Source organism: Nerophis ophidion, linkage group LG27 (genome assembly GCF_033978795.1).
Source record: "Nerophis ophidion isolate RoL-2023_Sa linkage group LG27, RoL_Noph_v1.0, whole genome shotgun sequence".
NCBI classification, from domain to species: domain Eukaryota; kingdom Metazoa; phylum Chordata; class Actinopteri; order Syngnathiformes; family Syngnathidae; genus Nerophis; species Nerophis ophidion.
The window spans coordinates 22101070-22118888 of NC_084637.1; the positions used below are offsets into that span (position 1 = coordinate 22101070).

The 17819-nt window shown below is 38.8% G+C and overlaps 1 protein-coding gene across 1 annotated transcript; it reads right to left on the minus strand.

Moving 5' to 3' along the window:
• Positions 1-991: 991 nt before the first annotated feature.
• Positions 992-15949, minus strand: selenok (selenoprotein K). The gene is made up of 4 exons (XM_061889868.1): positions 15795-15949; positions 8623-8713; positions 5733-5810; positions 992-1091 (listed from the first exon to the last, which is right to left on the minus strand). The coding sequence occupies exons 1-4, from the start codon at positions 15811-15813 to the stop codon at positions 992-994; spliced, it is 288 nt and encodes a 95-aa protein (XP_061745852.1). The 5' UTR covers positions 15814-15949.
• Positions 15950-17819: the final 1870 nt, after the last annotated feature.

The following is a 17819-nucleotide window of genomic DNA, read 5'->3' on the forward strand; positions in this document are numbered from 1 at the left end:
GGCACATGTTGCAGCCATGAAATTCTAAGTTAATTATTATTTGCAAAAAGAAATAAAGTTTGAGGTTGAAAATCAAATGTATTGTCTTTATAGTGCATTCTACTGAATATGGGTTGAAAAGGATTTGCAAATCATTGTATTCCGTTTATATTTACATCCAACTCAATTTCCCAACTCATATGGAAACGGGGTTTGTGTGTATATATATATATGTATATATATATATATATATATATATATATATATATATATATATATATATATATATATATGCGACAAACAAAATCAAACACTGTTAAAAATGCAACTAAAACATTTTTGCGCAGGCCGAGTTTCTGACACACAAGGTTATTATTTACTTACATAATCTTACTATTCTCATTATTATTATATTATTACAAGGGGAAAACAACAGTAAAAATGTAAGAAAAAAATTGGAATGTAATGAGACAAATCTAAAAATGTTCTAATTTAAATAAAATGATATACTTACATAAATGTGTCACCTATAACACAAGATTTTGTTTTTTAAATATATATTTTATTTTTTTAATAAAATAATATATAGCAAAATGGCCGCTGCACACTTTTACTTTTCACTTAGTACTAGATAAAATAAAAATATAGACAAAGTTTGGTTCGTTCGGAAATTAAAAATAATACTAACTTAAGAATTAATTATTTAGAAAAATACCAAAAGCAAACACCGTTGGATTTACAACTGACAATATTTTTGTACAGGCAGAATTTTTGACACACTTACATTATTGCCATATTATTATTATTATTATATTCTTAAAGAAAGAAAAAAAAGAGCAAAAAAATCCTAATGTAAAAAAAAAAGTTAAAATGTTCTAATCGCCTACAACATACACCCTTGAGTCTTTAAATATATATATTTGTTTTAAATAAAAATGTTTTAACTAAATAAACTACAGTCTGAAAGTGTCAATCAAACCAGCATTATGTGCGTGCCTGTGTTGTTGTAACCTCACCTTCCTCATCCTCCTCCGCCCATCGGTGGAGGACTGGGTCCACCGCCAAAGTTGATTCTTCCCATGCGCTTTCGACCACCAGGGGGACCCGGAGGGCTGCAGCAGAGAATGACATTGATTGATTTGGAGCAGTTTTGTTTCAGAAGGTGCCGAACAGGTAATGCAACGATAAACAGAACCGTGAACATTGGAGCTTCTCTGTAATATTGTTTCATCCTGCCGAGTTTTGACACTGAGTTTACGAAACTGAATTTTTCGTGTTTGAATTTTGTTTGAATTATGCATTGAAAAAGTATTCACAGATTTTCTTGTTCAGCACTGAAAAATTCAGTGTAATTTTATTTACGCTGAATTTATTATACAATTTTTTTTTTTACACTGATATTTAAAACATTGAAAAAAAATTAAGTTTTTAAAAAAAAAAAAGCTTTCATAATTAAGACACAAATTAACTTCCATACAACAGAAGAGTGCCGAACAGGAAAATGCGATGACAACCATAGAACCGTGAAAATTGGAGCTTCTCTGTAAAACAAAAATGATCCTGCCGTGTGAGCGGAGTTTTGACCATTAGTTTACAAAACTGAACTTTTTGCGTTTGAATTTTGTGAACTGATTTTTTTTTTACATCAAATTTTGCATTGAAAAAAAATGCACAGATTTTTTTCAGCACTGAAAAATTCTTTGTAAAAATAATTCACTGAAATTTTCAGCACTGAAATTTTTTTTTACGCTGAGTTTACTATACACTGATTTTTTTTTTTACACTGACATTAAAAACACTGAAAAAAATTATATTCACAAATTTCAAACGCAAAAAAATCAGTAACATAAATTCAGTGTAAAAAAAAAAAGCGTGCGTAATTAAGACACAAATTAACTTCCATACAACAGAAGGGTGCAGGACGGGAAAATGCAATAACCATAAAACCGTGAAAATTGGAGCTTCTCTCTAAAACCAAAATGATCCTGCCGTGTGAGCGGAGTTTTGACAATGAGTTTACAAAACTCAATTTTACGCGTTTAAATTTCGTGAACTGATTTTATTTTACAACAAATTATGTTGAAAATTTCATTGAAATAAAATTAAATGTAAAAAAGTTCATAGATTTATTTTTTTTACACTGAATTTATACACTGATTTTTTTACACTGAATTTTAAAACTGAAAAAAAAATCACTTCACAAAATTCAAACGCAAAAAAAAAAGTTCCGTGTCGAAAAAAGCTTTCGTAATTAAGACAATTTAACTTTCATACTTCATGTTCTACTGTTAAGTGGCTAACTTCTTTTTACACTTATATCAACGTCTAGATGGGGAAGTACACTGTTGTTATACAGAGGCTCAATTCTTTACACTTCAATGGCCACTAAAAATGGTAAAAAGCATACTTAAAACCTTGACTATAATCAATAGTAGGTGAGTAAATGTTATTTAAGAAGCACTTTTCACAGATGAAATCCCAAAGCAGGTGAATTAAAACAACAATTTAATTTAATACTGTGCTTCTTAATTATCTTTTTGTCAGGCACTGACTTAATAACAAGTTTCATTACAGTACAGCACAAGAAATCAAGATCTGCACAGGAAAAATATGTAAGCATTTTAATGTTGAAAAGTTTCCATTAACTTTGGCCAAATTAAGCACAAATGTAAGCATAATATAGAACAACAACAATGCAAGTAACCCTTTCAGAAGTAATAAACACATTTTGCAATACTTTAGTATTTTTAACCTTTGTAATTGGAAGGTGAAGTGAATTATATTTATATAGCGCTTTTCTATAGTGACTCCAAGCGCTTTTACATAGTGAAACCCAATATCTGAGTTACATTTAAACCAGTGTGGGTGACACTGGGAGCAGGTGAGTAAAGTGTCTTGCCCAGGGACACAACGGAAGGGACTAGGATGGTGGAAGCGGGGATCGAACCTGGAACCCTCTAGCTGCTGGCACGGCCACTCTACTAACCGAGCAATACCACCTCAAAGTCAAGAACTTCATTGTTCTAAATAAGTCAACAAGCATACAAATAAAATAGACTCTCAATCTTTATTTGTCAAAATTGCACTTAAGTAAATATTGAACATCTTAAAGTGCATTTTTTTTTCAGGTGTTTTTATTTTGTTGTCTTTTTTGCTGCCAATTGCAATTATATGATTTCTTAACAGCTCTGGACATTGTATTTAATGCAATTTCACGTTTCCCAAAATCATCAATTTAATTACTTAGTGCTATTTAGTGACCTGTGGAAAAAAAAACGTTACATTATTTACTGTAAAAAAAAAATAAACGTATTGTCAACCACATGAAAATAAAATCTCTCCGTCTCTGTTAGCGGAAATTGTACATAAATATTGAACAACGTAAACTTCCAGGGGCTTTTTCCAGACGGAAAAAGTGTTTGGTTGTGTTGTCTTTTTTTGTTGCCGATTGCAATTGTATGAATATTTTAACGCCTTTGGATACCGTATATTGAACATATTAGTTGCAGGGTTTTTTTCCAATTAGAAAAACTAAGCTGGGTGTTTTGTTTTGTTGTGTTTTATGCTGCCGATTGCAATCTTATGATTTTTTTTAATGCCTTTGGTCATCGTATATTGAACATCTTAAACTTACAGGGTTATTTTCCGCCAATTAGAAAAATGGCGCCGGGTGTTTAGTTGTCTTTTTTGTTGCTGATTACAATTGTATGAATTTTTTTAATGCATCTAGAAGTTATATACTAAACATCTCAAATTTGCATGTTTTTTTTCTAATTGGAAAAACTGGGCCAGGTGTTTTGTTTTGTTGTCTGTTTTGCTGCCAATTAATTGCAACTGTATAATTTTTTTTAACACCTCCAGACATTGTATTAAAACTCTAAAGGCTTAGTGACCACATGCTCTTATTTCCAAAATTGTGTACACTACTGAATTGTGGTCCTATGGCCACTTATGTGGACACTTATTCGGCTATCTGGTGGTGTCAGAGGAGTATAACATACAATGGAATTTTGGGAAAAAAGTGTAAAAATAAGAATTAGCTTGTCACTAAACATGAAGTGCATGTTTGTGTACTTTGTAATGGCCATAGACATCCATCTATATATATATATATATATATAATAAATATTCCAGTCAGAATTAACTTGTGCTCAGCTGGGAAAGTAATTATATATACATATTATGTCATCCATGTAATTATTATGAAACTGTTGCAGGCGTATTAAATCATGTAAATATTAAAAAAAGTATACGTAAATGAATGTGGGGATAGAAAAGGCACCCGGTCCTATCAGACCGGGCAGAAGCGGAGGCAGAAGTGGGAGCGGAAGCTGATGACACACCCTCTGGAACACCTGTCAGTCACAGCGTTTTGACCACGGAGCCACTTTATGGAAGTACCCTCATTTTTGACCATTTTTCTGTCTTTCCATTGGCCTGTGGAGAACCTGGACCCCACAGACTCTTACCAGGAGGACTTTTGAGTGTGACGCACAGACGCGGTGCCGTGAGTACACAGCTGTGGCTTCCGAACAATTGTTTGCTGCCCGTACGTGCGTGCTGCTGTGCACGTCTCGTACGTAACTTTGGGGACTTTGGGGGAATATTTTGTGTAGTATAAACTTTGGGGAGGTGAACGGTACTTTGGGCTGTGGGATTGTGTGTGTTGTGCAGGCGTTTGATTTATATTTGCGGGTTATATATCAGGGAAAGGGGTGGTGTTTGCTTTGCGGGATTAATTTGGGATATATTAAATATAGCCTAGTGGTGTTGTGACCAATTGTTGTACATGTTTTGTGGTTATTAACTGTATTAATCATTCCCAGCTGAATATCAAGTCCCACCAGTGACTCCTTAATTTGCGTAGTGACAGAGACACCCGGGGAACTTGGGTGCGTTTGTTACAACTTATGGACTTAGTACATCATATCAAAAGATGATTCTTAGGTTTTATCCTAATTAGGGTCCAATAAGCCCAAATAGCAAAGAGAAATAAAAATAAAAAACATGTAAACAAACAGCTTGGGCTTTAAGAGGATTTGCCATTTAATGCCTTAATTTTCCCAAAATCTATTTAATCTATTTAATTATGTTCAATGCTTCTTATTTACCTGTAGAAAAACTGTTACATCACTTACTGTAAAAATTAAATATTGAACAAATCTTACATTTGCAGGGTTTCTTTCCAAGTGGAAAAACTGGGCCGGTTACAATAATATGAATATTTTTAACGCCTTTGTACATCGTGTATTGAACATATTACATTTGCAGGGGCTTTTTTCCAATTCAAAAAACTGTTTTGTTGTCTTTTTTGCTGCCGATAGCAAATTGTACGATTTAAAAAAAAAAAGTTTTAAACGCCTCTGGGCATCGTTTAATGAATATCTTAAACTTGCAGGGATTTTTTCCAACTGGAAATACTGGGCCTTTTGTTTTGTTGTCTTTTTTGTTGCCGATTGCAATTGTATGATTTTTTTTAATGCCTCTATACTTCATGTACTGAACATATCAAATTTGTGGGGGTGTTTTTATAATTGGAAAAACTGGGCCAGGGGTTTTGTTTTGTAGTCTTTCTTGCTGCCGAATGCAATTGTATGATTTTTTAAACGCCTCTGGACATTGTATTTAATGTAATTTAAGGCCTTAATTATCGCACAGATAATATAATTACTTTAAATACTTTTTAATTATTACTTCCTGTCAAGAAACACTTACTCAAAACCACATAAAGATAAATCAATCATAGAACTTACCCTCTGCCATCAGAAAACCCTGACAAGGCTCCGTTATTGCCGTTTCTAGACAGGTCCGGGTGGATTATTGTTTTAAAACTGAAAGGGGACAAAAAAAAAAGCACCAAAGATATTTTAAACATTTTAACCTCAGTAGAAGCATCTTAAAACTCCTTTGTACACTCTAGCGTTAAATAGACCCCCCCTTTTAGACCAGTTGATCTGCCATCTCTTGCCCCTCCCGATTTTCCCGAGACAGTCCCAAATTTCAGTGCCCTTCCCAAAAATCTCCCAAATTTCAGTGCCCTTCCCAAAAATCTCCCGGGGAAACAATTCTCATAAATTTCTACCGATTTCCACCTGGACAACAATATAGCTACACCATCCTTCACTGGGCGCCGTTTCCAGTCGGACAATAATAACGGTCACACCTCGAAGTCAAGCGCGGCAATCAGAACAGAAAACGAAGAAGACGAGAAGGATGAAGAGACATGGCGATGACGAGTAAGAAGAAGTACGCTTCCAAGTTCCAAAATTGGAAAAAAGATTTTCAGTTCATCCAGGACAGCTCGAAGAAGAAGGGGTATGCTGCCTGCAAATTTTGTAGATCAGACTTCTCCATTAAACACGGTGGCCAAATGGATATTGTCACTCATGAACGGTCAGAGAAGCACAAGGCTGGTCAAAGCCCAGGGCCACCTTGCTGAATGGAGACCCGAGGGTGTAACGTATGCCGAGACAAAGATGGCTGTGCTGATAGCTACAAGCAACATCCCGTTCTCATTTACGGATGTTTTTAACAAATCCGTGAAGGATATGTTCCGGGATTCAGAGATCGCTCGCCACTACGCAAATGGCAGATCTAAGGCTACTCAAATAGTGAAAGGTGAGTGTATAGGGTTGAATTACAGATTATATATATACAGTATATATATTTATATATATATATATATATATATATATATATATATATATATATATATATATATATATATATATATATATATATATATATATAATCTGTAATACAACAATATACTGTATATGTATGTATTAGAGATGCGCGGAAAGGCAATTATATCATCCGCAACCGCGTCACCAAAGTCGTCATCCACCCGCCGTCCAACCGAACCAACATTTTATCAAAAACGCATCCGCCCGCCACCCGCCCACTGAAATACATCAGAGGTTGCCACCTTTACCACTCACAGAGCTGTCTAAACCCGCTTCACAGAGTAACAAAGACAATTGGAGCCGCTAAAGTTCTCGCGATTATCCAATTGGCATTCATCCTGATGACAAGGATATGGGCGTGCTGTGAAGCCATTGCCTTTGACACCTTCAACAACATGTACATCGTTAGTCTGGCAACATGTTGTGTACAGCTTCCGCAATCACACGTACAAGATTGAAAGGCATACTGGGTGACACAGAGTACACTGATGGTTGTGATATAAACAACTTTAAAACTTACTAATATGCGCCACGCTAGATTGACAAACACATTTCGGGAGAACATCCTCACAGTAACACAACATAAACGCAACACAACAAATACCCAGAATACTTTGTATCCGGGACGTGTCCTGCATATATTTTACACCCCCGCGCCCCCAACCCCGCCCACCTTACGGACGCAAGGGGTGGGGTGGGAGGGTGGCGGAGTTTGCTGCTAGCGGGGTGTATAAAATAGTCAGGAAGTCTCATGGATACAAAGGATTCTGGGTATTTGTTGTGTTGCGTTTATGTTGTGTTACTGGGAGGATGTCCTCCCGAAATGTGTTTGTCAATCTTGTTTGGTGTGGCTTCACAGCGTGGTGCATATTACTAAGAGTGTTAAAATCTTTTATATCACAACCATTAGTGTACTCTGTGTCACCCAGTATGCCTTGCAGTCATGGGCGTGTTGCTGCGGAAGCCACACACAACATGTTGCTGGACTGACAAGCAGATTGTACATGCTGTAGAGGGCGACAAAGTCAATGACTTCATAGCACCCCCTAATACTTATCTGGGTGACTGCCGGTAGTCATCCTAGAGAATATTAGCGTCTTCTATTGACTTCTTCGCTTTGTGACACGGGTCTTAAATGGCTCTTTGAATTGCAAAGGATACCGATCCCTGAACCATGTATATCAAATATTCCGGATGATTCAACCTCCACCCGCCCGAATCTAATTAAAATCTATTTTTTCGTCAGGTCAGGTCACCTGCCCGACCCGCGGTTATCCGCGGATGAGACCGCAAACCGCGCATCTCTAGTGTGTGTGTGTATATATATATATATATATATATATATATATATATATATATATATATATATATACACACCCCTATAAACCCCTATCCCCCCCTCCCCACAGGGGACCTTTTGAATATGTCCCTAATTCTGAGGTCTCAAGGTTGGCAAGTATGGGCACAGGGCACAGATTAGGTGAACTCAGATGACTCGCTAGCTGTCCAAAGTCGGGACCCGAGTGGACCACTCATCTGTGCATCGGTTGATGACGTCTCTGTGCTGCTGTCTTGTCTCTACTCAAAATTATCCCCCGCTTGCCCCACCATGGACTGGACTCTCACACTATTAACTAGATCCACTCGACGTCCATTGCATTGATCGTCCAGGGGGCGGGGGTCTCAACATCTGCAGTCCCCTCCAAGGTTTCTCATTGTATCCCATTGGGTTGACTTTTTTCTTGCCCTGACGTGGGATCTGAGCAGAGGTTGTCGTTGTGGCTCGTGCAGCCCTTTGAGACACTCGCGACTTAGGGCTATGTAAATAAACTTTGATTGATTGATAATAAATCCAGTTTAGCTACTCCATTACAATGCCAGCTGGTTCCTTAAGTGACAAATAGGGTTGATGACAAATGCTGAACATATTGTTAGTATTCACAATGGGTTGACTTACAACAGGCCAAAAAACTCCACAGCTCCCCAAAACAGGTCGACCAGTAGGGACAGTCGCCATGGTGACCTGCTCCTGCTGTCCAGGACCTGGCCTGGTAGACAGGAAGGATATAGTCAACATCATTAAATAAACACATAGACTACCATCTTGAAATAAATGCACAGTAGCAATACACATGAATTATGGAGCATGGGCACATCGAATACACAGAGTATCTACATTTATACATACATATTATACATATACAGTTATGTTCATAATAATAGCAGTGTATTTAAAAGGTGAGTAAACCTCAAAATTATTCAAATAAATTGTTTTTTAATGAAGACAAATGCATTGGGGACACTGCACATTCGTTTTCAAAGCCAGACAATTGGAAAAAAGTAATTTAATTTGACAATACTTTACAGAAAGTTAATAAATATAAAACACAAAATAGCAGTGTTGACATCTTTCTTTACAAAACTCAAATGTACTGTATAAATTAAGAAAGGCTTGCAGATTCAACTTTCCTTAGGATTAATGACTATAATTTATTTGCATAACCACGTTTTTGGATAACTGCTTCACATCTGTGGCATATGGAGTCGACCACCTTCTGGCACCCGTCAACAGGTATTGCAGCCCAGGACAATTATAATAGGTTCCACAATTCCTCTGTTTTTTGGTTTTGCCTCATGAACAGCATTTTTTATGCCAGCCCACAAGTTTTCAATGGGATTAAGATGTGCTGGTCACTCCATTACTTGAATTCTGTTAGTCTGGAACCATGATTTTGCTTACTTGCTGGTGTGTTTGGGGTCTTTGTCTTGTTGAAATACCCATTTCAAGGGCATTTCCTCTTATTCATATGGCAACATGACTTCTTCCAGTATTCTGATGTACTCAAACTGATCCATAATCCCTGGTATGCGATAAATAGGACCAACACCATAATGCGAGAAACATCCCCATATCATGATGCTCGCACAAACACGCTTCACCGTCTTCACTGTGTACTGGGGCTTGAATTCAGTGTTTGCAGGACGTCTGACCAACTGTCTGTGGCCCTTAGACCCAAAAAGAACAATCTTACTGTCATTAGTCCCCCAATATTACGCCATTTCTTTTTAGGCCAGTAAATTTGTTCTTTGGCAAATTGTAACCGCTTAAGCACACGTCTTTTTTTTTTTAACAATGGAACTTTGCGGGGGCTTCTTGCTGGTAGCTTGGCTTCACATTAGGGCTGGGCGATATATCGATATACTAGATATATCGCGGGTTTGACTCAGTGCAATATTCAAGTATACGTTCTCATGCAGTTGCTTTTAGCTGCGGGCATTACACTACAGGCTCTTCTCACTCTTTCTTGTCTCTCTTTCTAACAGAGACGTAAACCAAGCGCACCTTCTTACACACGCTCCCGCGGAACAGTGGTAGCGACATGGTAATGTTAGCTGTGATGTTAACGGTGAGGTGCAAGTGGTAGTACGAGAGAGAAAAGGTGCAAATCTGGTAACAAATGGAGGAAGAATTAATTACCAAGAAAAAACGCATGGGATCCATCAAGCGGGAATATGTTCAACATTTATGCGGCAAAAGCATTGCTACAAAAAGCAGCACCACTGCTAATGTAGCATCATTTGCAAAGTTACCTGCAAGAGAATGAGGAGTGCTTGAAACTCTGCATATCAACATATCCGTTTGGTGCCACACCAACAAAATGCCGAAGCAACCATTTCCACATCAACACCGGATGAAAAAAAAAAAGTCAACAGAAGGAGATAACGTCCGCAGGAACCTATTATGCAGTTCATTTTTATTTGACAGTTATTGAAATATCTTGTGTGACATCATGCACAAAAGTGCACTTTATTTGTTTTTAAATATTGTAGTGGCGTTCTGCACAAAAAGTGCACTTTAATTTAGTGTTGTTTTGATATGTCATCTTAGTGACATCATGCACTCATGTTTTGGAAATGACATCAATGTTTGTGCCACTGCTTAATAACTGTTTAATAAATACACTTTTGGTAAATTGACTTAGTTGTGATTTCCCTCTCTGCATGAAAGTTTAAAATGAGCATATATTAATGCAGTATGAACAAGAATGTTTTAATGTAGACCCATAGAATCATCATACTGCTGTGATTATATGCATCACGTGTTCATTCAAGGCTAAGGCAAAATATCGAGATATAGACAGTGTATCGTGACATGGCCTGAAAATATCAAGATATTAATAAAAGGCTATATCACCCAGCCCTACTTCACATAGACATGGTCTGACTGTTCCAGTACTCACGGGCCATCTTAGATCTTTGATCCTCCTGGAGCTGATCATTGGCTTAGCCTTTGCCATTTTGGTTATTCTACCATCCATTCCAATAGTCGTTTTTCTTTTTCTTCCTCGCCTTTTTGGTTTTGGCTGCCATTTTACATTTGATATCATTTTAGCTGGACAGCCTATCATTTTCTGCACTCATTTATAGTTTTTCCCCTCTTTTATTAAATTATTAATCAAAGAACGCTTTTCTTCTGAACAGTGTCTTCAACGACCCATTTTACTGTTTTTCCAACGAAAAATGCACAGGCAGCATATGTGGCGTCAGTTGCCATCCATCCATCTTCTTACGCTTATCCAAGGTCGGGTCGCGGGGGCAGCAGCCTAAGCAGGGAAGCCCAAACTTTCCTCTCCCCAGCACCTTTGTCCAGCTCTTCCCGGGGGATCCCGAGGCGTTCCCAGGCCAGCCGGGAGACATTGTCTTCCCAACGTGTCCTGGGTCTTCCCCATGGCCTCCTACCTCCTTTACTTGGAAAAGGGTGGAGACCCTGCCCCAAGTGGAGGAGTTTAAGTACCTAGGAGTCTTGTTCACGAGTGAGGGAAGAGTGGATCGTGAGATGGACAGGCGGATCGGTGTGGCGTCTTCAGTAATGCGGACGCTGTATCAGGGCTGGGCGATATGGCCGTTTTTTAATATCGGGATATTTTTAGGCCATATCGCAATATACGATATATATCTTGGTATTTTGCCTTAGTCTTGGATGAATACTTGATGCATATCACAGCAGTATGATGATTCTATGTGTCTACATTAAAACATTCTTGTTCATACTGCATTAATATATGCTCATTTTAAACTTTCATGCAGAGAAGGAAATCACAATTAAGTCAATTTATCAAAACTGTATTTATTAAAGTTATTAGCAGGTGACTTTTCAAATGATCCTACATATTAGCAGTAATGCTACTTTTGGTAGCAACGCTTGTGCTCCACCCTTGACAAATTAAAGTTGTCTATTCGACATATTCCCGCTGGAAACCAAACCACCGCCAGACGATGGACCCCGTGCTGTTTTTCTTGGGAATTAATTCTTCCTTCATTTGTTACCATATTCGCACATTCTTTCTCTCGTACCACTCGACTGGGATGAGAATCAGCAACTCGGAGTCCGCTAGCATCCCGGCTAACGTTAGCCACGCTGCTACCTCTCTGCTGAGCGAGGGCGTACACGTATGTGACGTGTGGCGTGACAGTTGTGACGTGTGTAAGTTTGTGCGCTTGCTGTCTGTGAGGAAACACAAGAAGGAGTGAGAAGAGCCTGAAGTGTAACGTATACTCGAATATTACGATATAGTCATTTTCTATATCGCACAGAAACAAACCCACGATATATTGCGTATAACGATATATCGCCCAGCCCTACACTGTACCGATCCGTTGTGGTGAAGAAGGAGCTGAGCCAGAAGGCAAAGCTCTCAATTTACCGGTCGATCTACGTTCCCATCCTCACCTATGGTCAAGAGCTTTGGGTTATGTCCGAAAGGACAAGATCACGGGTATAAGCGACTGAAATGAGTTTCCTCCGCCGGGTGGCGGGTGAGAATAGGATAGGGTGAGAAGCTCAGCCATCCGGGAGGAGCTCAAACTAAAGCCGCTGCTCCTCCACGTGGAGAGGAGCCAGATGAGGTGGTTCGGGCATCTGCTCAGGATGACACCCGAACACCTCCCTAGGGAGATGCTTAGGGCACGTCCAACCGGCAGGAGGCCACGCGGAAGCGTCAGTTGCCTTGATCCTTAAAGGCCTACTGAAACCCACTACTACCGACCACGCAGTCTGATAGTATATATTTAATAATACAACTCTAACATTTGACAACCAAACAATTAAACAAGGCGACACGGTAAAGAATCTGGGTACTATCTTCGACCCAACTCTCTCCTTTGAGGCACACATTAAAAGCTTTACTAAAAAGGCCTTCTTTCATCTCCGTAATATCGCTAAAATTCGCTCCATTCTGTCCACTAAAGACGCTGAGATCATTATCCATGCGTTTGTTACGTCTCGCCTCGACTACTGTAACGTATTATTTTCGGGTCTCCCCATGTATAGCATTAAAAGATTACAGTTGGTACAAAATGCGGCTGCTAGACTTTTGACAAGAACAAGAAAGTTTGATCACATTACGCCTGTACTGGCTCACCTGCACTGGCTTCCTGTGCACTTAAGATGTGACTTTAAGGTTTTACTACTTACGTATAAAATAGTACACGGTCTAGCTCCATCCTATCTTGCCGATTGTATTGTACCATATGTCCCGGCAAGAAATCTGCTTCAAAGGGCTCCGGCTTATTAGTGATTCCCAAAGCCCAAAAAAAGTCTGCGGGCTATAGAGCTTTTTCATTTCGGGCTCCAGTACTCTGGAATGCCCTCCCGGTAAAAGTTTGAGATTCCACCTCAGTAGAAGCATTTAAGTCTCACCTTAAAACTCATTTGTATACTCTAGCCTTTAAATAGACTCCCTTTTTAGACCAGTTGATCTGCCGTTTCTTTTCTTTTTCTCCTATGTCCCACTCTCCCTTGTGGAGGGGGCCCGGTCCGATCCGGTGGCCATGTACTGCTTGCCTGTGTATCGGCTGGGGACATCTCTGCGCTGCTGATCCGCCTCCGCTTGGGATGGTTTCCTGCTGGCTCCGCTGTGAACGGGACACTCGCTGCTGTGTTGGATCCGCTTTGGACTGGACTCTCGCGACTGTGTTTGATCCATTGTGGATTGAACTTTCACAGTATCATGTTAGACCCGCTCGACATCCATTGCTTTCCTCCTCTCCAAGGTTCTCATAGTCATCATTGTCACCGACGTCCCACTTGGTCATTATTGTCACCGATGTCCCACTGGGTGTGAGTTTTTCTTGCCCTTATGTGGGCCTACCGAGGATGTCGTAGTGGTTTGTGCAGCCCTTTGAGACACTAGTGATTTAGGGCTATATAAGTAAACATTGATTGATTGATTGATTGATATATCAATGATGAAATCTTAACGTCGCAACACATGCCAATACGGCCGGTTTAGTTTACTAAAATGCAATTTAAAATTTTCCGCGAGGTATCCTGTTGAAAACGTTGCGGAATGATGACGCTTATGTTGCCGTTATTGGTTGGAGCGGACATTTCAGCCCAGTACCACTCACGGCTAAAAGTCGTCTCTTTTCATCGCATAATTACACAGTATTTTGGACATCTGTATTGCTGAATCTTTTGCAATTTGTTCAATTAATAATGGAGACGTCAAATAAGAATGCTGTTGGTGGAAAGCGGTGGATCGCAGCTGCCTTTAGCAACCAAAACACAGCCGGTGTTTCTTTGTTTGTTGTGAAGCTTTAACACAGAGCAGTCAAGCGAACATTTTTCTCTACCACATATCAACCAATTGTGATATTAAGTCGGTTCTTACCGGAGACTTCAGCGGATTATGCGACTTCCTCCTGCAGCTGTCAAAAACGTTGCTGTGATCTCGGCTCCTAGCGCCACTGGCTTCTCTCAGAGACACTGCCGTTCACCGCAGCCCTCCAACTTTCAGGTATGACTTTATAATCTCACTAAAACACTATTAACACAATAAGCAGATAAGGGATTTTCCAGAATTATCCTAGTAAATGTGTTTAATTACATCTGAGACGCTCCCACTGCCGTCGTCGCTTTTTCGTTTTTTTAGTGCTTCACTCTAACTTTCCTCATCCACGAATCTTTCATCGTCGCTCAAATTAATGAGGAAATCGTCGCTTTCTCGGTCCGAATAGCTCTTGCTGCTGGAGGCTATGATTATAAACAATGTGAGGAGCCCTACAACCCATGACGCCACGCGCACATCGTCTGCCACTTCCGGTAAAGGCAAGGCTTTTTTATTAGCGATCAAAAGTTGTGAACTTTATCGTCGATGTTCTCTACTATATCTTTTCAGCAAAAATATGGCAATATCGTGAAATGATCAAGTATGACACATAGAATGGACCTGCTATCCCCGTTTAAATAAGAACATCTCATTTCAGTAGGCTTTTAAATAAAGGCCACCCGTTTAACACCTTTTTTCCCCACATAATCAATGACCTCACTAATTGACCTATGCACAATTTTTTTTTTAACACGCCCCTTTCAGTAAATGATTCAGTTTCACAGAATCAGCCGCATACACGTCATGCCTGTTGCGTCTGTTAGTTTTCTATACCTTTACTAAATATTTTAGAAACTAACTTGCAGTGTAGAAGTTGACATTCTAACAAAAACAGTGCTTTATCTTGCTAGTGATGTGAGACTGCTATTATTTTGAACACAACTGTACATATACCGAATTTCCTTGAATTGCCGCAGGGCATATAGTATGTGCCTGCCTTGAATTACTGCCGGGTCAAACTCGCTTCCCAAAATGATTAGCGCATGCTTAGTATTACCGCCTGGTCAAACTCGTGGAGGCTGATTTCAATACCGGTAATTTGAAATCGCATAAAGAGAGAAAGATTAAGAGCTATTCAGTAGGATTTAAGGTCCAAGCTTACATCACACTCAAATTTTTACTGCATACCTTTGGTAAGTGCCGGAGTGAGAAGAGGTTTTAAAGTAGCTAGCGCATGCTTACTTTTACCGCATGCCTTTGTGAGTGCAGGAGTGAGAAGAGGTTTTAAATTAATTAGCGCCCGGGCGGCAATTCAAGGAAATACGGTATATATATAATATACACACATATAGTAACTAACTCGTTAGCTAGCTGCTACAAACACTTAACTGCCTAACCGCGTCACACCTAATAAGTTAGACTTTTACTCACTTTACAATAAATTTGAAAGCAAAATCGGGTGACATATAAACATGGAAAAATTGATTTAAAAGCTAAAAAGTAGTCGAGAACCACTCACCGTTAGACACGTACACCATCTTTGTTGTGGCTGTTTACGTGTGACGTTTCACTTCCGGGTTTATTGTTGACGTCACACTTCCGGGTTTATGGTCCACGTCACGAAACGACTGGTGGTGGAGTAAATGTTGACTTAAAAGGCCATTATGGACACAAACAGCAATCTACGTCAAATACGCGTCTTCTGTTATTTGTGTTTAATGTGTGCGACATGGTTGAATGTCTTTTAAATTTTGGGTTAGTTTGAGGCAAAATGGACGACATGGGAAAACGCTGTGAAACCACCTGATTCTTCCCCGGCCAATCAGCGAGAACGTGATGGTGAAAAAAATAAAAACGTAAACGTCTTTATATACAAGGGACTAAAATGAAAAAAGTAAAACGTTTTTCTTTTATTAGCCAGTGCATTATAGTAATATGTGTACAAAATAAATTAGTAAAAAATATTTATAGAATGTTTATAGCTGAGATAGGCACCAGCGCCCCACGCAACCCCAAAGGGAATAAGCGGTAGGAAATGGATGGATGGATGGATTAAATACATATACGTCATCACAGTGTAGTCAATACAACACGTGTATTATATAAATGCTACTTTACCGTTGCCATGGTGACCTACAGTTCATTTCTAGACTATGATGATGAAAAATTAGGGACACTGACCAATAACATATTTTTTGCATTTGATACATCGAGTTTATCCAGAAGCTGTTTTACGAGGTTTTCTCCTCAAATAGCACCAGTTCCGATATTTTTGTTCAACAGAATATAAAATATAAAATAAATCTTTTTATATGCATTTATTGATCAACGCCGAAAAAAAAACACTTTTTTGTATTACAAAATAAAATCTTGCTTAGATTTTGCACAAATTCATATGCAACAGATAGAACAGGACGTCCAAACTTTTTACACTGTAGGCCACACACTGAAAATCAAAGCATGAAGGGCCATTTTATTTTTCATATATATATATATATATATATATATATATATATATATATATATATATATATACATATCCATACATGTATATATATATGTATATATATTTATGAAAACATACATACGTGTATATATACACATATGTGTATACATACAAATACATATGTATATATAAATATATATGTATATGTATATATACATATATATCCATCCGTTTTCTACCACTTATTCCCTTTGGGGTCGCTGGTGCCTATCTCAGCTACAATCGGGCGGAAGGCGGCGTACACCCTGGACAAGTCGCCATATATGTATATATACATGTGTGTATATATATATATATAGACACATATACCTGTATATGTGTACATACATATACAGATATGTATATACACACATACAGTCTTAAAAACAAGTCATAAATTAATACTTTTTTTAAACTTTCGATGCTTAAATATTTGTACATCAACTTCACGTTGATGGGTTCGATCAAGGGCTCGGGATCTTTCTGTGTGGAGTTTGCATGTTGTCCCCATTACTGCGTGGGCTTCCTCCCACCTCCAAAGACATGCACCTGGGGATAGGTTGATTGGCAACACTAAAATGGTCCCTAGTGTGTGAATGTTGTCAGTCTATCTGTGTTGGCCCTGTGATGGGGTGACTTGTCCAGGGTGTACACCGCCTTCCGCCCGAAGGCAGCTGAGATTAGCTCCAGCACCCCTGTGACCCAAAAACGGACAAGTGGTAGGAAATGGATGGATGGAACGTCATGTCTAACCATTGCCATGAAGTTATTTTTGTATGTTTTATATTTATTCCTTTGATAGGAACAATATAATACAGGTACTAAGAAACAGACACCCCCCCGAAATAAAAACATTTGAATTAAAAAAATGTTTCCTTCACCTCCCAGTCCTACATTTCAGTCACATATTTTCACATCTTTTATGTGTCACCAACTGGCATGGCTGCAGTAGATATGACCCCAAGATGTGCAGGTAAGTATTGTAATGAAACATTTGAATCATCACAAGGGTTGTACAGTAAAGCAGCAATGATGAGAGCGAGGCAGGTATTTATAAGC